At 44.1% G+C, this 18,613-nt stretch overlaps 1 protein-coding gene across 1 annotated transcript in view; it reads right to left on the bottom strand.

Annotated features, from left to right (window-relative positions):
* Nucleotides 1–229: 229 nt before the first annotated feature.
* LOC137417687 (uncharacterized) overlaps nucleotides 230–18,613 on the bottom strand; it is a 41,873-nt gene continuing 23,489 nt past the window's right edge. The window contains exons 4-10 of the mRNA XM_068103587.2: nucleotides 10,194–10,256; nucleotides 9,770–9,912; nucleotides 5,280–5,376; nucleotides 2,923–3,075; nucleotides 2,339–2,511; nucleotides 1,977–2,142; nucleotides 230–1,373 (exon numbers count right to left, since the gene is read on the bottom strand). Coding sequence (XP_067959688.2) covers nucleotides 1,170–1,373; nucleotides 1,977–2,142; nucleotides 2,339–2,511; nucleotides 2,923–3,075; nucleotides 5,280–5,376; nucleotides 9,770–9,912; nucleotides 10,194–10,256 — 999 coding nt within the window. The 3' untranslated portion in view covers nucleotides 230–1,169. The remainder of the gene's footprint in view (nucleotides 1,374–1,976; nucleotides 2,143–2,338; nucleotides 2,512–2,922; nucleotides 3,076–5,279; nucleotides 5,377–9,769; nucleotides 9,913–10,193; nucleotides 10,257–18,613) is intronic.

The raw sequence follows: 18,613 nt of genomic DNA, 5'->3' as shown, positions 1-18,613 counted from the left end.
TTAAGTATAAATTCTGCTACCAAGCTAACTTGTGAACCAGTGATGGGATTTTGACCAAACCTGGTACAAGTATAAATTATGATGCCAAGAGGAAATAATTCGCTTTCAGCATCAAAGGTCAGAGAACAAGTCAGGTAAAAAATGTGATACTTGAGAACAGCTGAAGATATTTAAATCAAACCTGGTACAAGTATGTATAATGATGTAATAATGTGGGCGGAGGCATATCGGTCGACGTTGCTTTTATTCTTCGTTCCATTTCTGCTTCTTCCCCAGTTTTCCCTTCCTCTTCTGTGATTGACAGCTTACAGCTGTATCTATCTTGCTCAGCGCACCCCATGTCCTCTCTTTACTCTCATTCTTCTCTAAGTCCTCTATTTTGTCGCTCAACCCTGCCATTGGTGTCAATGTTCAACACCCCCCCCCCCCCCTGCCCCCTCTCTCTTTTTCAATTGCTACATCCTGGTCCATCTGTGTTCTAGCTCCTCCACAGGCCTCATAACTGCATACAAAAAGGGGAAATTCAAAGTCGAGCATTTAGTCCTTCACATCGATATGTCATTTCCATCTCCCCAATCAGTCATCCCACAAATAGAGATATTAAATATCCCTTGAAGTATACCGATTATTTTAGATTTTCCTCTCCAACAGTGACACTTGTTCATTACACACCCATACCAGTTTACCATCAACCTACTGAGCTACAATTTTCACCTGTTATACGAATGAATGTCAATAATCCACTTTCATAGCTGTTTGCAAAACACAGATTCTTTCTGATTGTACAAATAAACTCACATCATTGTAGTTTAAAAAAAATAATAACTGCTCCTTCAAAAGGAGGAAGTGAAATGTTATACAGAACACTCGATATCCAAAGAAAATGGACTCTACAAATAAAAAAAAAGGAAATATATATATATAATTGGGTGGTTTTTGTTAACACTCCAAGTTTGAATGCAATTTAAAATATTCAATGTACTTACAATTACAAAGCAAAAACAGGATTGGATATCAACATCCAAATTTCAGTGCAATATCAAGACCGTAGTTCAGTCCGTTACTACGATAGTCAGGCACTTGGTGCATAAAAATGGTTTTGAAATTCAAAGTTATTTGCACCAAATGGTACTGAAGGAAGGCCGATTGAGATCAGTGGTTCCAGTGCTTCACACAGTTACCAATGGGCACTCTATTTGAGCCTCCAATTCTTCCTCGGTCTGCGGTGGGATGAGTTTCAGAAACTCCAGCAGGTTGAGCTTCACACCACGGTAAAACAAGTTACGGTAGTACCCGTTCTCATTCTTAAGATGTGCGTATCTCTTCCTGTTAATCCACTCGTTCATTGTGCTGTTGATGGCAGCAAGGAATAACTGGTGGGAATGCATGGCACATGGAGAAAACATTTTAAACCAATGTACGTAGCAACTACCATCTCAATGTCATTCATTTAAGTTGATTACTAACACTCGGGGGCACGTTCGGTGGGCAATGTGATGTGGCAGTCTTGGAAATGCAATTTTTGTTACGTTTGAAAGAAATTTTATTGATCACACATTACAAGATAAAGGAAGGCGATTTGTAATACCGGCTACCACCAAAGGTGGCGCTATTTCTACCACGTCAATTTTGATGTTTCGGTGGCATTCATGTTTGCTCCATTATAACAACATAATTTCATACACAACCTTTGGGATGTGCATGCGGCAAGAAAAAGCAACTTCACACCCAGACAGACTACATACTAGAGAGAGAGAGAGAGAGGGAAAGAGAGATAGAGATAGAGATATAGAGAGATGTCAAATTTGCAAAATCAGCACTATCTAATTAACGTCAGTGGTATCAACGTAATTTCAGGCCATCCACGAGGCAGACATTTTCCCGTATAATAAAGGAGTCACTCAATTAGGCGACAACATTGTAAGGGATAAACATGCAAGTCTGTGACCAAGCAGACACAGTGGCATGCTGCTTACGTTTACGACGCTCATGCTGGAGCTGAAGAACGCAATGATGGCCAAAAATATAAAGCTGGTTCCGAACAAAAAATCCCAGCCATACATTTGCAGGTTGTGTCTGGTGAAATACATGCCCAAACTGCAGTTCACGGCCATAGACAACAGGTAACAGCAGAAGTGCAGTCTACGAGATTGATGGAGACACCAGCAAAAGATGGCAATTATGGTCATTTCTACTACCATTTTATTGCACAGCATTCACTGCAGAGTGCAGTTGTGCACTGCATGAAGAAGCACCATTGAATGCTTTCAATGAATGAATGAATAGCAGCAGTATGCTATGGTGTAGAGCGGAAAAGGGGACAGGCAGACAAACTCACTTATTGCGGCGTCCAATAGTATTATAAACGTAAGGGCAGTAGTGGTCAAAGTGACCTACACAGCGATTGGCAACCCGACAATGCTTGGAACGCAGCGGCCGCACCAGTTGGCAGGTATGGCACAGGCGCGCCAGTTGTGTACCGGTCACTCCCAACTCTCCGAGGTACATACACTGAAAGAAGCACAAGCACAATGGGGCATCAAGTGCATACTTAAACAATAGTCTGCAATAAACAGACTTCTGTGCTCTGAAACATGAAATATTTATTTTTATCTTTTCATCCAATGGAGGGGAAAAAAACGTTTTTTTTTGTTGTTTTTTTTCATCCAATGGAGGCACTGCTGGGGAGCCTAATTAATTATTGACATATTCCAATTATATTCGATTCAAAATGTAAAATAGCACGCAAACAAAATGTAAAAAGAAAATGTTCCCTCACTGTTATTCACATGTGTACCCTCTTTCCTCTTCTTGTAGAATCCATTCTCACTCCTGTTGTTGACCTTTAAAGGATGCGTTTCACCGCTACCGCATGCCGACCCTACCACTGCAACCCTAGATGCAAAGGATGCGAAGAACTACCTGTTTGATGGCTTGATGGTATTCAGGTGTATCACAAAGAAGATACCCAGGGTCTGACAGTGCCGTACAAACGAAACACCACCACATGAATGCATTTGAAGTCACAAAGAACAAGTGCAAGAGAAACATGTCGTGCAGAGTTCTTGGCACCACCTTGAACAGTAAAAAATAAATAAAAGGCAATTACAATCATGTGCTGAGAAAGTATTTTCAAATTGGGTCAAATCCATTTTCAAACAAGTCATGATATCATCATAAAATTTGCAACCTTCTTGAGGATTAAAGAAACTGAATCCAAAACACCTTTTGGAGATCTATCTCAGAGACTACCCACCCTGGGTGGAGGATGGCTACTGTCACTTCCAATCAAAACTAAGCTGAGACTCGTCTTTTGAACTTCAGGCCTTGCCCAGGTTGCACATACATCTACCACCCATACCTTGTTCCCCTTCCCATATCTTATATCAATGCACACCTTCACCCATTTCTCCCCTCTTTAGTCTCGCCCACAAGGGGATGCAAGACTATTGCAATGCCCCGGTCTGTGTGTGTGTGTGTCCGCATCTATATATTTTCGCTTTAAAAATGGTTATCTCTGCAGACGATTGTCTGATCGATGTGAAACGTTAAACATAGGAGGGAATCCCCATGGAGAATATTTTATTGCTCTGACACTATAGGTCACATGGTATGGTAGCATGTTTGATTAAAGGGAAAAAATTGGTCATCATTTTCTATGAAACCACTCCACGAAAAAAATTGAAACTTGGCACGTCATCAACTCCCCATGCCCATGAGATGAGGTATATCGAGCGATAACAATGACGCCATCGATGAAGTGGTATTCCAGCCATAATTGGTTGAATTGAAATCCTTATCTGAACTAGATGGTATTCATCAAATACTTACCCTGCGCAGTCAACTTGGTGTGAGCCAACTCTTCTATTTTTTAATTATTTTTTTTTGATCCAATATGGCTGCCACACCACGTGAGCGATGACATCAATTTATATTCTCTAAATAATTGCTGCATAAATCATGCTCAATAAATTTCAAACTGATCAGACTAAGCGTTGTCCCTGTCGAATTATGACGTCATAATTATGGCACCAATGACGTCATTGTTAACAACACCTATTCCCCATATGGAGTTATTTACAGTGAGCCACGTTTCAATTTTTAAAATGACACAGCACAAACTTTACTTTTCTGAAATGCAGATACAAATGTTGCCAGGGCGTGGTACCAGGTATAAAACAAATAGGCACGACTAGGACTTTACTTTATAGAAATTGACAATTGACCTGAAATTTATATCGAATTTTCATATTGGGTCACTGAATTAGTTCACTAATCAAAAGCTAGAAGCAGATTGTTATTTATTTATTTTTTTTCGATCAAAAGGTCAAGGTTGCATAAAATCACCAATTTCCAACAGATTGACCTGAAGTTTCAAGAACCTCCATATTGGGTCACAGAATTGGTTCACCAATCAAAAGGTAGATGTTTTTTTTTTTTTAATCAAACGGTCAAAGGTCAGTCTTCATAAAATCATAAATTTCTGTCCAATTGACCTAAAGCTTTAAGAAAGAACATCCATATTGGGTCACAGAATTGGTTAACCAATCAAAAGCTCGAAGATAATGTTTTGTTTTGTTTAGATCAAAAGGTCAAAGGTCAGTCTTTATAAAAGTCACTTTTCATTTTGTATTTTTTTTTAGCTGTTTTCATCATGTTTAGCATATGGAAGATGAAGAAGGCATCTGAATACAAAGCTGACGAGAACGGGCTTTGCCTTTTCAGATGCTTTCTAGTTTCTACAGATGACTACACCTTCCTGAAACTGTCACGTCTTACTCTTGTTTAAATACCACATAATCCTTTAAGATCACAATCGACTGTTTGTTTAAGTTCCTGTGTTGTATCCCACTTTGACCCTGACCTTTATTCTTGCTGACCTTTCTTCTCTGTCCATCTGCAGACATAAAAAACATGTTTGTTGGAGATTCCATTTGTTCATTTGCCTCTCATCTTCACATCCTCTTGTGCTGTATCTGTCTTTGTCCCTTCATGTAGTTCTGTCTGTATGTCCATGTATATGCCTCTCTCATCCATTGCGGTACATTACCTTCATTTCCCAGCTCTTCCATAAGGTTTAGTGTGTGTTAATAAGTAAAGGTAGATCGAACTAAAAAGCTCAAAATCCCTCTTTTAAAACAACAACTATAAAAATATGAAGTTAATGCCGTGTTGAAGAAAAATCCCAAAATAATAATTTCACTACCGCAAGCTTCGATGATTTACAAAACTTCACAACTGCAGCAAAGACAGTTCCACAATCTTGAAAATATAAGCACCTCTATCATGTATAGTGGGTATAACCAAAGGAGCAGCGATCCGATGAAGAACAAGACTGGAATCCTTGACCTTCCCGGCGGTCCACAAACCAAAAACCTGCCAGTACAAACAAACACCAAAAAAACTGCTATAATTTATCTGTATGCATGTTTAAATGTACACATGATATTCTCCAGGGTTTCCTAAAATTTGGATGAGTTTGCTCATTGGCTGTGGCTCAAACATCCCCAATTCCATAAGCGAGCCAAACAGTAATGCAATTTGTCCAATTGAATCCCGGATGTGACGGACATTCGCCATCAAAATGAATACACGCTTGCACAAAGGAAACATCCTGTGTTGTCTCCGACATCTGTATCCTTCCCTTTATTAAAAACAACTGCATCCAACCCTGTGATTAAAATTCCACTGTTAAAAATGAAATTGAAAAATAAATAAAATGTGCTTCTTTTGTGATTGCCGAGAAACAAACCACTTTACCCAAAGGTCCAATTCACTTGGATCCCCAGGGGCATCAAATAGGCAGAAATCTCTTCTGGATATAAAGAAGAACCAACTCACTTGGATCCCCAGGGGCATCAAATAGGCAAAAATCTCTTCTGGACGAAGAACCACTCACTTGGATCCCCAGGGGGCATCAAATAGGCAGAAATCTCTTCTGGACGAAGAACCAACTCACTTGGATCCCCAGGGGGCATCAAATAGGCAGAAATCTCTTCTGGACGAAGAACCAACTCACTTGGATCCCCAGGGGGCATCAAATAGGCAGAAATCTCTTCTGGATATAAAGAAGAACTAACTCACTTGGATCCCCAGGGGGCATCAAATAGGCAAAAATCTCTTCTGGATATAAAGAAGAACCAACTCACTTGGATCCCCAAGGGCATCAAATGGGCAGAAATCTCTTCTGGATATAAAGAAGAACCAACTCACTTGGATCCCCAGGGGGCATCAAATAGGCAAAAATCTCTTCTGGATATAAAGAAGAACCAACTCACTTGGATCCCCAAGGGCATCAAATGGGCAGAAATCTCTTCTGGATATAAAGAAGAACCAACTCACTTGGATCCCCAGGGGGCATCAAATAGGCAAAAATCTCTTCTGGATATAAAGAAGAACCAACTCACTTGGATCCCCAAGGGCATCAAATGGGCAGAAATCTCTTCTGGATATAAAGAAAAACCAACTCACTTGGATCCCCAAGGGCATCAAATGGGCAGAAATCTCTTCTGGATATAAAGAAGAACGAACTCACTTGGATCCCCAAGGGCATCAAATGGGCAGAAATCTCTTCTGGATATAAAGAAGAACGAACTCACTTGGATCCCCAAGGGCATCAAATAGGAAGAAATCTCTTCTGGATATAAAGAAGAACCAACTCACTTGGATCCCCAAGGGCATCAAATGGGCAGAAATCTCTTCTGGATATAAAGAAGAACCAACTCACTTGGATCCCCAAGGGCATCAAATGGGCAGAAATCTCTTCTGGATATAAAGAAGAACGAACTCACTTGGATCCCCAAGGGAATCAAATAGGCAAAAATCTCTTCTGGACGAAGAACCAACTCACTTGGATCCCCAGGGGCATCAAATAGGCAGAAATCTCTTCTGGATATAAAGAAGAACTAACTCACTTGGATCCCCAAGGGCATCAAATAGGAAGAAATCTCTTCTGTATATAAAGAAGAACTAACTGACTTGGATCTGATCCCCAAGGGCATCAAATAGGAAGAAATCTCTTCTGGATATAAAGAAGAACCAACTCACTTGGATCCCCAAGGGCATCAAATGGGCAGAAATCTCTTCTGGATATAAAGAAGAACCAACTCACTTGGATCCCCAAGGGCATCAAATGGGCAGAAATCTCTTCTGGATATAAAGAAGAACGAACTCACTTGGATCCCCAAGGGCATCAAATAGGAAGAAATCTCTTCTGTATATAGAGAAGAACCAACTCACTTGGATCCCCAAGGGCATCAAATAGGAAGAAATCTCTTCTGTATATAGAGAAGAACCAACTCACTTGGATCCCCAAGGGCATCAAATAGGAAGAAATCTCTTCTGTATATAGAGAAGAACCAACTCACTTGGATCCCCAAGGGCATCAAATAGGAAGAAATCTCTTCTGTATATAGAGAAGAACCAACTCACTTGGATCCCCAAGGGCATCAAATGGGCAGAAATCTCTTCTGGATATAAAGAAGAACTAACTCACTTGGATCCCCAAGGGCATCAAATGGGCAGAAATCTCTTCTGGATATAAAGAAGAACTAACTCACTTGGATCCCCAAGGGCATCAAATAGGAAGAAATCTCTTCTGGATATAAAGAAGAACTAACTCACTTGGATCCCCAAGGGCATCAAATGGGCAGAAATCTCTTCTGTATATAAAGAAGAACCAACTCACTTGGATCCCCAAGGGCATCAAATAGGCAGAAATCTCTTCTGGATATAAAGAAGAACTAACTCACTTGGATCCCCAAGGGCATCAAATGGGCAGAAATCTCTTCTGGATATAAAGAAGAACTAACTCACTTGGATCCCCAAGGGCATCAAATAGGCAGAAATCTCTTCTGGATATAAAGAAGAACTAACTCACTTGGATCCCCAAGGGCATCAAATGGGCAGAAATCTCTTCTGGATATAAAGAAGAACTAACTCACTTGGATCCCCAAGGGCATCAAATAGGAAGAAATCTCTTCTGTATATAGAGAAGAACCAACTCGCTTGGATCCCCAAGGGCATCAAATAGGCAGAAGTTTCTTATGGATATAAAGAAGAACCAACTCACTTGGATCCCCAAGGGCATCAAATAGGAAGAAATCTCTTCTGTATATAAAGAAGAACTAACTGACTTGGATCTGATCCCCAAGGGCATCAAATAGGAAGAAATCTCTTCTGTATATAGAGAAGAACTAACTCACTTGGATCGGATCCCCAGGGGCATTAAGTAGGCAGAAGTTTCTTATGGATATAAAGCAGAAGAAAAAGCAAAGATTCAAGGTTCATGGCTTTTTGCAATTATCTGCAATATGTTCAGCGAGTGTAACATGCTCTATTCAGCGCCGAATACGTGGTTGAGCGAAATAGGTATATTGTGGGCAAATCCTACAATGTGGACCAAACACCATGGACCTACATGGACCTACAATCCTACAATGTGGACCATGCACCAAACTCAATTGCCAAGCAAATGAAGCAATTCTTTGGGAAAGTTCGAGAAGCAGAGGCGATTCACATGGACAAACCACCTCGATGCATAGAGGGCTATTGAAGGCACACAAGCAGCATCATATAAATGGGTACCAAGAGTCAGAGGTCTTTCCAAGCTGTTCTTCTTCTTGTGTATGGTGGATCTGGAGCAACAATTATAAATCCAGCTTGTGATAAGTTAGCCAGTCTAATGCTATTGAGGAGAAGAGTTTATCACAGCAATGTCACCCCCAAATTTGTATCCAGGACAGAATGTTATTATGTGGTCCATTGTTTGATCAGGGTTATGGCAGTCACATCATGGGGAGCTCCCAATGCGCCACTTGTTCATCAAGTGGTCACAGCAACCATATCCCGATGGGATTTGATTAAAGGCCTTCCATGTTTTCCGAAACGGGTGAAAACTAGGTGGCTTCCCTCTTGGGTCAGAAATTAGATGTTTTCTGTGGACAGCAATTTCATCCCACACATTTCTCCAGCCAACTACACTGCCACGTACTGTGAGAGCTTGGGAACGTGTTCCAAAATGTTTTCCGGAGATCAGACAGCAAGTCCCTCTTGTCTCTGTCTCTCTCTCTCCAACTCTGTCATGGCCCTGAATTTGTGAAGGCAGGGGTACACCATCCTGGTTGTGGGGTATCTCTGGGTCGCTCCTGTGAGATTGATCGGCTGTCTTCGTGCCGCGATCTTGTGCGAGAGAACTGGCCGGGGCTATACAACAACAACAACAACAACAACAACAACAACAACAACAACAACAACAAAACCAGGTCACGTCCCAAGAGACAGAGACGAAAGGAGAAGAAACATAGAAAGACAGATTTTTAGAAGTAGCTGACACTATACTTGAGGGAAGAGTACACATTGGATAAAGAAGGCGATATATAATTATCTACTTCCCTGTTTACATGGACAGAGCATGTATATTTGCGCTGAGTGCAAATGTCCTTTTCACGATTAAAAAAGTATTTCATGTCCACTTATCATCAGTCATTCCGATTATATTATAACGTTTTCTCTGCTTCCAATATCAGCCCAATAGAAGCTGCTTCATCGTTTTGGTGTGCAAAGTCGAGGCTCATGGAAGAATGAGGTGACAAAGGGTAAAAAGCAATGCACCGACAGTGAGTCAGAGGTACAACAGGCAGATGCAACAGCAACGAGGGGGTGAATCAGGAGGAGAAGGCCGGGGGCGGATGCTTTGGTGGGGAGGGGGATAGGGGGGCGGGAGGGAGAAATTGGGGGGGGGGGGGGGGGTGCATGGTACTCGCACTACCTGAGGTCTAGCTTTATGGAATATCTGGAAGAACACTTTTGTGCTCTACTCAAGTGAAGTAGAATGCCGTTGTATCTCCGTCCCCGAGCCAGGTCAAGTGGAGAGTTTCCTTGTTTATCCAGTACATGTAGATCCACAGGATCCTGTAGCACAGAACCAACATGACATCATTTCCTCCCGACGGTTAGCTGATACAAGCTTTGGATTCATGAACAGCATACACGATACCAACAGTAGAAAACTTTGCAGCAATAAGTCAATATTCCTGAAAATAATAATCTAATTCGACGCTCTTGTAGCTATGACTATAATAAAGGGGTTTTACTGTATTAATCAATACTTTATTCGATTTCATGTGCGCTTAACCAAATCCATCCACCCGTGAAGACAAATGTGTTCGCAAAGTTAAAATACAGATCTTTACCTGTTCACAAAGGAGCTGAACTGTGAGCAGGTTACCACTGAGTGCAGCCAGGTGCAGTGGAGTCTACGCATTCACAAGGACGAGAAAATCGAGAACGTCATATATTCAAGGAAATGCAATAAAGAGTATACACATAACAGGCAGCCATTTTGCTCACCCTGATTGTGACATATCCAAACCCATTAAAATGATCCATCCGTTTCATAGTCTTTCTTTGCATAAACCCCTTTTGGAACTAACCGACGAAGTCAATGAAAAGATTACTCTTCACAATTTTGTTCTCGACTATTGCAAAATGACAGATTTCTGAATGTGGAATTATAGTGGTGACATCACGGCGGCACAAAGCATTCTGGGTATTACCAAGATAGCATTGAGCAGTGCCTCATGTGCTAGAAAACAGCATTGTACAATGGAGGTCGTGGAGAATAAGCACATCAATACATGATTATTAAAACAGCTGAAATTCGCATGTGCGCGCATGCACGCACGCACACGCGCACACACGCGCACGCACACACACGCGCGCACACACACACACACACACACACACACACACACACACACACACACACACACACACACACACACACACACACACACACACACACACACACACACACACACACACACACACACACACACACACACACACACACACACACACACACACACACACACACACACACAAGATGTCACGAGAACATTGCCTCATTGCACGTGGTTGGTGAAACAGTTTAGTTTCATCGTTGCAATTGTTGTTCCAGGTGCAATTATTGTTCGAAGCGCAATGTAGGTTTAGTTGCAACGTGGGTCAAGGTGCAACGTGGGTCAAGGTGCAACGTGGGTCAAGGTGCAACGTGGGTCAAGGTGCAACGTGGGTCAAGGTGCAACGTGGGTCAAGGTGCAACGTGGGTCAAGGTGCAACGTGGGTCAAGGTGCAACGTGGGTCAAGGTGCAACGTGGGTCAAGGTGCAACGTGGGTCAAGGTGCAACGTGGGTCAAGGTGCAACGTGGGTCGAGGTGCAACGTGGGTCGAGGTGCAACGTGGGTCGAGGTGCAACGTGGGTCGAGGTGCAACGTGGGTCGAGGTGCAACGTGGGTCGAGGTGCAACGTGGGTCGAGGTGCAACGTGGGTCAAGGTGCAACGTGGGTCGAGGTGCAACGTGGGTCAAGGTGCAACGTGGGTCAAGGTGCAACGTGGGTCAAGGTGCAACGTCGGTCAAGGTGCAACGTCGGTCAAGGTGCAACGTGGGTCAAGGTGCAACGTGGGTCAAGGTGCAACGTGGGTCAAGGTGCAACGTGGGTCAAGGTGCAACGTGGGTCAAGGTGCAACGTGGGTCAAGGTGCAACGTGGGTCAAGGTGCAACGTGGGTCAAGGTGCAACGTGGGTCGAGGTGCAACGTGGGTCGAGGTGCAACGTGGGTCGAGGTGCAACGTGGGTCGAGGTGCAACGTGGCTCGAGGTGCAACGTGGGTCGAGGTGCAACGTGGGTCGAGGTGCAACGTGGGTCGAGGTGCAACGTGGGTCGAGGTGCAACGTGGGTCGAGGTGTAACGTGGGTCGAGGTGTAACGTGGGTCGAGGTGTAACGTGGGTCAAGGTGCAACGTGGGTCAAGGTGCAACGTGGGTCAAGGTGCAACGTGGGTCAAGGTGCAACGTGGGTCAAGGTGCAACGTGGGTCAAGGTGCAACGTGGGTCAAGGTGCAACGTGGGTCAAGGTGCAACGTGGGTCGAGGTGTAATGTGGGTCGAGGTGTAACATGGGTCGAGGTGTAACGTGGGTCGAGGTGCAATTGTTGTTTGAGGTGCAACGTGATTTGAGGTGCAACGCAGCCGAGCAACAGTTTACATTTTGTGTCCCACTAGTAGGCCGGCTCTGTATCCGACCCTTAACCAAAATCAAAATCAAATCAATTCGTCCTTGTCACACGCCCAACTTGGCCACCAAGTTTCATCTGAATCCATCCATAACATGTTGAGATATCCTGCTCACAGACAGAACCAAAAAGACGTGTAAACATAACGTCCATCCCCCTTCTGTGGCGGAGGTAATGATAGTTGATTGTTAAAATTTTGTGTAAGAGTGCATGTGTGCAAGTGGGTTAGGCGTTTATTTATTTTTTTGGCTGCAAGATCGAGGCTCATGTAAGAGCTAACATCAATCACAAAAAGAACAAACGGACACACTAAACATACAAAAAAGGGAGCGTGAGACAAGATGGGGAGAGAGAGGGAAGCACACAAGTACAACAGCAGAGAGCAGGGACATGGGGAGATCTGTGGGAGGAGGCATAGGAAGGCGGGGGGGGGGGGAGGGGGTTGGGGTGGGAGAGGTATAAAACACATGTACACTGCTAGAACTCCCAGGAGAGAAGTCGGTATTTCAAAAAAAAGTGGGTCTGGGGTGAATTAACGGGGGTAGAAAAGATCAAGGTTTTGGATGGGGGAAGATAAGAGATGGTTGTAGACAGCTGTTTTAAAGACCTGGTGGGGGGAGTGGGATTGAAGGGAGTGGGGAGTTTCTTCCAGAGGTAGGAGAAAAGAGGAATGAAGGAGTGAAGGTTGAGCAGAGAGTCTGAAGTGAGCAGAGAGAGAGAGCGCAGGTGAGCAGAGAACGTAGAGTATGTGTGCAAGTGTGCGAATGTGTGCATATATGTATGTGTGTGTGTATGTGTAATTGTGTATGTACGTATGTGTATGTATGTATGTGTATGTACATTGTACAGTCACGTGAAAAAGTAAGTACACCTCATGTAAAGTTGACTTTTTCAACATATTTCAACATACAACTATTTGATCTTCATTTCAACAATATTGAAAGATAAAGGTGATATAATATAACAAATATCATGATACATTTACATTTTGTAGTCCATTGTAGTGTGTTTATGTAGTGTTTGTCAAATGTAGTGTTTGTAATGTAGTGTAGTTTTGTCAAATGTCAAATGTAGTGTCAAATGTAGTGTTCCATATGTAGTGTTTTCCCATTCTTTGTCAAATTTCCACTGGTTATTTTGCTGTGTACGTGTTATTGTGTGTTTCTAGTTGGTGTTGGTTTGTGGTTCGTGCAAACTTGTGTGTAGTTAATCGTTTTCTGAGTCGTACCTCGTGCGCGGCCTGGTGACTTGGGGCTTCCCTCCCCCCGTCGGTGTTTTGTCGGTTTGGGTTATTTCCTTCGCTGTATAGCTTGTTTCTTTTATTTTGTTTTCTCCCCCTCACCTCACCTCCCTAGACAAAGAATTCTATATTGATTCTTTCTCTCCTCCCGGACACGTGCTTGTTCGCTCTCCTCCTCGTCTCGGCTTGTGCCCCGCCCCCTGTATCTCGTTTTCTTCCGCCTCTGCTCCTTCTTTCTCAAATCGACGTTCTCGCTTGGAGACTTTTCCCGGATTTTTTTTTTTTTTCATCGTTCTGTTTGGATATTGTTGGAATATGTTTAAACCGCAGCCGTGATGCTGACGCCTCCCCCTCCCCCCCCCCCCCCCACCCCCAGAATTTACATGTTTTAAACGTTTCCCAGTGTGTACCCTGGTCAGAATAGGTACACCGTATCCCTGCGTGTCGTAAGAGACGACTAAGAGGCTTGGCGTCAGGAAGGGCATCCGGCCATAAAAACATTGCCTCAAAAAGAGAACCATGACAATCACAAGTACATATGGGCAGGGTGCAGCCCGAAGTGGAGATCGGTTTCTGAGGTTTGGGACATGGAATGTGGGGACAATGACAGGGAGATCAGGAGAAGTGGTGGAAGTATTGGTCAGAAGAAGAGTGGACATATGTTGTGTGCAAGAGACGAGATGGAAGGGAAGTGGTGTGAGAATGGTGAAGGGTAGGCAGGGACAGAAATACAAGTTTGTGTGGCAAGGGTGCCCGGAGGGCGTGAATGGTGTTGGTGTCCTGTTTTCTGAGGAGTTTGTAGACAGTGTGGTGAGTGTGACTAGAGTGAGTGATAGGTTGATGATGGTGAAAATGATGATTGGAAAGCTCTTGGTGAACGTCATCTCGGGATATGCTCCGAAGGTTGGTCGAAGCGATGAAGAGAAAGACAAGTTCTGGTGTGCGATAGAGAAGCTGATGGAAAACGTGAAAGATGAGGAAGTTGTTGTGGTGGGAGGAGACCTGAATGGACATGTGGGAAGGAGTATGGATGGTTTTGAGGGAGTTCATGGGGGTTACGGATATGGTGTGAGAAATGGAGAAGGTGAAAGGATTTTGGAGTTTGCTGATGGAGCTGATTTGTTGATTTGTAATACTCAGTTCCAGAAAGAGGACAATAAGCTTGTTACATACACGTCAGGTGGATCGACGACAACCGTTGACTACCTGATGGTGCGTCGGCGAGATAGGGGGCACCTCCGGGACACAAAGGTGATCCCGGGGGAGGAGGCTGTTTCACAGCACCACTTGGTTGTCTGCGACATAAGGGCGAAAGGTGCGAGGAGAGCTCGGCGGGTGAAGTACCAACTGAGAATGAAGGTGTGGAGGTTGAAAGAGGTGACAGTAAGGGAGGCATTAAAAGAGAGGCTGAGTAGGGTAGAGGATGATGTGGTTGAGCTTGAAAGTGGTTGGATGTCAATGAAAGCTAGTCTGTTGGGAGCCGTTGGTGAGGTATGTGGATGGACAAAAGGACCACCGAGGCACTCGGAAACATGGTGGTGGGATGTTGAGGTTGGAAAGAGGATTGATGAGAAGAGGAAGAAGTTCAAAGAGTGGCAGAAGGCGAAGGGTACGGGAGCAGAAACAGCAGAGCATGAAAGTTATAAGGCAGCCAGGAAGGCTGCAAAGAAAGAGGTAGCAAAGGCGCAGGAGGCATGTAGGAAAATGTTCGGAGAACGCTTGGATTCGGAAGAGGGTCAGAAAGCAGTATTCAGGATTGCAAAGCAGATAGCGAAAGAGAGGTGTGATGTGATGGGGGTGAGTTGCTTGAAGGATGAAGTGGGACAAATCGTTGTCGACCCAGATGGAATTAATGGAAGATGGAAAAGATATATGGAAATGCTGTTGAATACAGAGAATGAATGGGATGGCAACATAGAGAGTAACCCAGTTTTAGGACCGGCAGAGAAGATAACTGAGAAGGAAGTTGAGGAAGCGATAAAAGCAATGAAGAGTGGAAAAGCGGGAGGGCCGACGGGAGTTGTGGGAGATATGTTGAAGGCAGCAGGAAGTTGGGGTGTGAAGAGAATGACAGAGATCTGTAATTTGGTGGTGAAAGAAGGCCGCATTCCCAGTGGTTTGGGAACTGAGTACCCTCGCCCCTCTACACAAGGGGAAAGGTGACCCTCTGGAGTGTGGCTCGTACCGAGCGATAAAGTTATTGGAGCATGGAATGAAGGTATTGGAAAGGGTGTTGGAGAGGAGGATAAGGAAGAAAGTGAAGATCGACGAAATGCAGTTTGGATTTATGCCAGGAAGAGGAACGACAGATGCGCTTTTCATTGTGAGGCAGTTGCAGGAGAAGTACATGGATAAGAGGAAGAAGTTGTTTTTTGGGTTTGTTGATCTGGAGAAAGCATTCGATAGGGTTCCACGCAAAGTATTGACATGGGCATTGAGGAAGTTAGGAGTGGAGGAATGGTTGATCAGAGTAGTGATGGCAATGTACAAAAGAGCACGCACAGCTGTAAGGACGAAGGACGGGAACAGTGGTGAGTTTGAGGTGAAGGTGGGAGTGCATCAGGGGTCGGTACTAAGTCCACTACTATTTGTAGCTGTGATGGAGGTGCTGGCTCAGACCGTAAAGGAGGGTTTACCGTGGGAGTTGTTGTATGCAGATGATCTGGTGTTGATTGCGGAAAGTATGGATGGACTGAAGGAAAAGATGAACAAGTGGAAGGAATGTATGGAGACAAAAGGTCTGAAGGTGAATATCGGAAAGACAAAGGTGATGGCAAGTGGTAAAGCATGTGGTGAGGTGGAAAGAACTGGGAAGTGGCCGTGTGCTGTGTGTAGGAAGGGTGTCGGAGGGAACTCCATTCAATGTACAATGTGTGCTGAGTGGGTTCATCAAAAATGTAGTGGTCTGAGAGGGTCATTAACCAGTGTGGCAGCTACATTCAAATGTAAGGTGTGCACAGAGGGAGCTGCAGATGGAGGAAATGTTGAGTTGGATCTTGGAGACGGCGTGAAGCTGGAAGGTGTGAAAACATTTTGCTACCTCGGAGACATGCTGAATGGAGAAGGTGGATCAGACTCGGCAACGGTTGCTCGAGTGAGATGTGCATGGAAGAAGTTTCGGGAACTGAGTGGCGTGCTGATGAGGAGAGTGTCGCTGAAGCTGAAGGGAAAGGTGTATGCTGCATGTGTGAGAAGTGTTATGATTTATGGGAGCGAGACATGGGTAATGAACGTAGAGCAGCAACGAAGGCTGGAAAGGGTGGAAATGCGAATGGTTCGATGGATGTGCGGAGTATCGTTGAGAGAGAGGAAGACAAATGATGAATTGCGAAAGATGATGGGAATATTGCCTGTGATTGATGCTGTGAAGAGGAACAGGTTGAGATGGTTTGGTCATGTATTGAGGAAGGATGAAAGTGACTGGTTGAGAAGCGTGATGGAAGTTAATGTAGAAGGAAGTAGAGGACGGGGAAGACCGAGAAAGACTTGGCTAAAGATGGTGGAAGAAGAAATGCGGGCAAGGGGGTTAACAAGGAGAGATGCAGAAAATAGGGCAAAATGGAGAAGATTGTCATGGGGACCGCAAGGCTAACCCCCGCTCTAGCAGGGAACATGGCCTTAAAATGCATGTTGTTTTGTTGTATTTACATTTTGTAGTCCATTGTATAATTTAAATAAACATAAATGCAAATTTCGCATGTGGAAAAAGTAAGTCCACCCCGACATTTATCACTACTTCAAATACCTAAAATTAGAATCAGGTGCACCAGCTCAGGTGCAAATGATTAGAACATCATGAGAGAGGTTCTTGGAGGAACCTGTATTATTTAAACCTCAGACATTTAGTTTGGTTTGCTCTTTGTTGTTGAAGTGTGCAGCGTCACCATGCCGAGATCAAAAGAGCTCTCTGAGGCCTTCAGAAAGAAGGTTATAAATGCCTATGAGTCTGGGAAGGGATTTCAAAAGATCTCCAAACAATTTGAAATCAATCATTCGACTGTCCGGAAGATCATCTACAAGTAGAGAAGATTCCAAACAACTGCCAACTTGTTCAGGCCAGGCCGCCCCAGCAAGTTAAGCCCGAGAGCAGACTGCAAGATGCTGAAAAAAGTCTCTAAGAACCCCAGAATGTCATCACGGGACCTACAGGTAGCTCTTGCCACTGTTGATGTCAAAGTGCATGAGTCTAACATTACAAAGAGGCTGCACACATTTGATCCACATGGGAGGTGTGCCAGGAGGAAACCTTTGCTGTCCAGAAAGAACATCAGGGCAAGACTAAAGTTTGCCAATGAACTACCGAGGCAAAGACCAGCACTTCTGGAACAATGTGCTCTGGACAGATGAGTCAAAGGTAGAGCTATTTGGCCACAGTACCAGAAGACATGTTTGGCAAAAACCAAAGACAGCATTTGACCACAAGAACCTGATACCAACTGTAAAGCATGGTGGTGGAAATATTATGGTTTGGGGCAGCTTTGCTGCATCAGGGCCTGGGCAGCTCACCATCATAGAATCCACTATGAATTCTTCATTGTACCAGAGGGTGCTAGAGGATAATGTCAGGCCATCTGTCGGAAAGTTGAAGCTCAACCGAAGGTGGACCTTGCAACATGACAATGACCCTAAACAACAACAACAACAACAACATGCATTTTAAAGGCCATTTTCCCTGCTAGAGCGGGGGTTAGCCTTGCGGTCCCCATGACAATCTTCTCCATTTTGCCCTATTTTCTGCATCTCTCCTTGTTAACCCCCTTGCCCGCATTTCTTCTTCCACCATCTTTAGCCAAGTCTTTCTCGGTCTTCCCCATCTTCTACTTCCTTCTACATTCATTTCCATCACTCTTCTCAACCAGTCACTTTCATCCTTCCTCAACACATGACCAAACCATCTCAACCTGTTCCTCTTCACAGCATCAATCACAGGCTCTATTCCCATCATCTTTCGCAATTCATCATTTGTCTTCCTCTCTCTCAACGATACTCCACACATCCGTCGAACCATTCGCATTTCCACCCTTTCCAACCTTCGTTGCTGCTCTACGTTCATTACCCATGTCTCGCTCCCATAAATCATAACACTTCTCACACATGCAGCATACACCTTTGCCTTCAGCTTCAATGAGACTCCCCTCATCATCAGCACGCCACTCAATTCCCGAAACTTCTTTCATGCACATCTCACTCGAGCAACCGTTGCCGAGTCTGATCCACCTTCTCCATTCAGCATGTCTCCGAGGTAGCAAAATGTTTTCACACCTTCCAGCTTCATGCCGTCTCCAAGATCCAACTCAACATT

This window comes from Myxine glutinosa, chromosome 10 (genome assembly GCF_964187855.1).
Source record: "Myxine glutinosa chromosome 10, kmMyxGlut1.1, whole genome shotgun sequence".
NCBI classification, from domain to species: domain Eukaryota; kingdom Metazoa; phylum Chordata; class Myxini; order Myxiniformes; family Myxinidae; genus Myxine; species Myxine glutinosa.
Note: the sequence above shows the minus strand (reverse complement) of the source record. Positions and strands in the feature narration are given on the sequence as shown.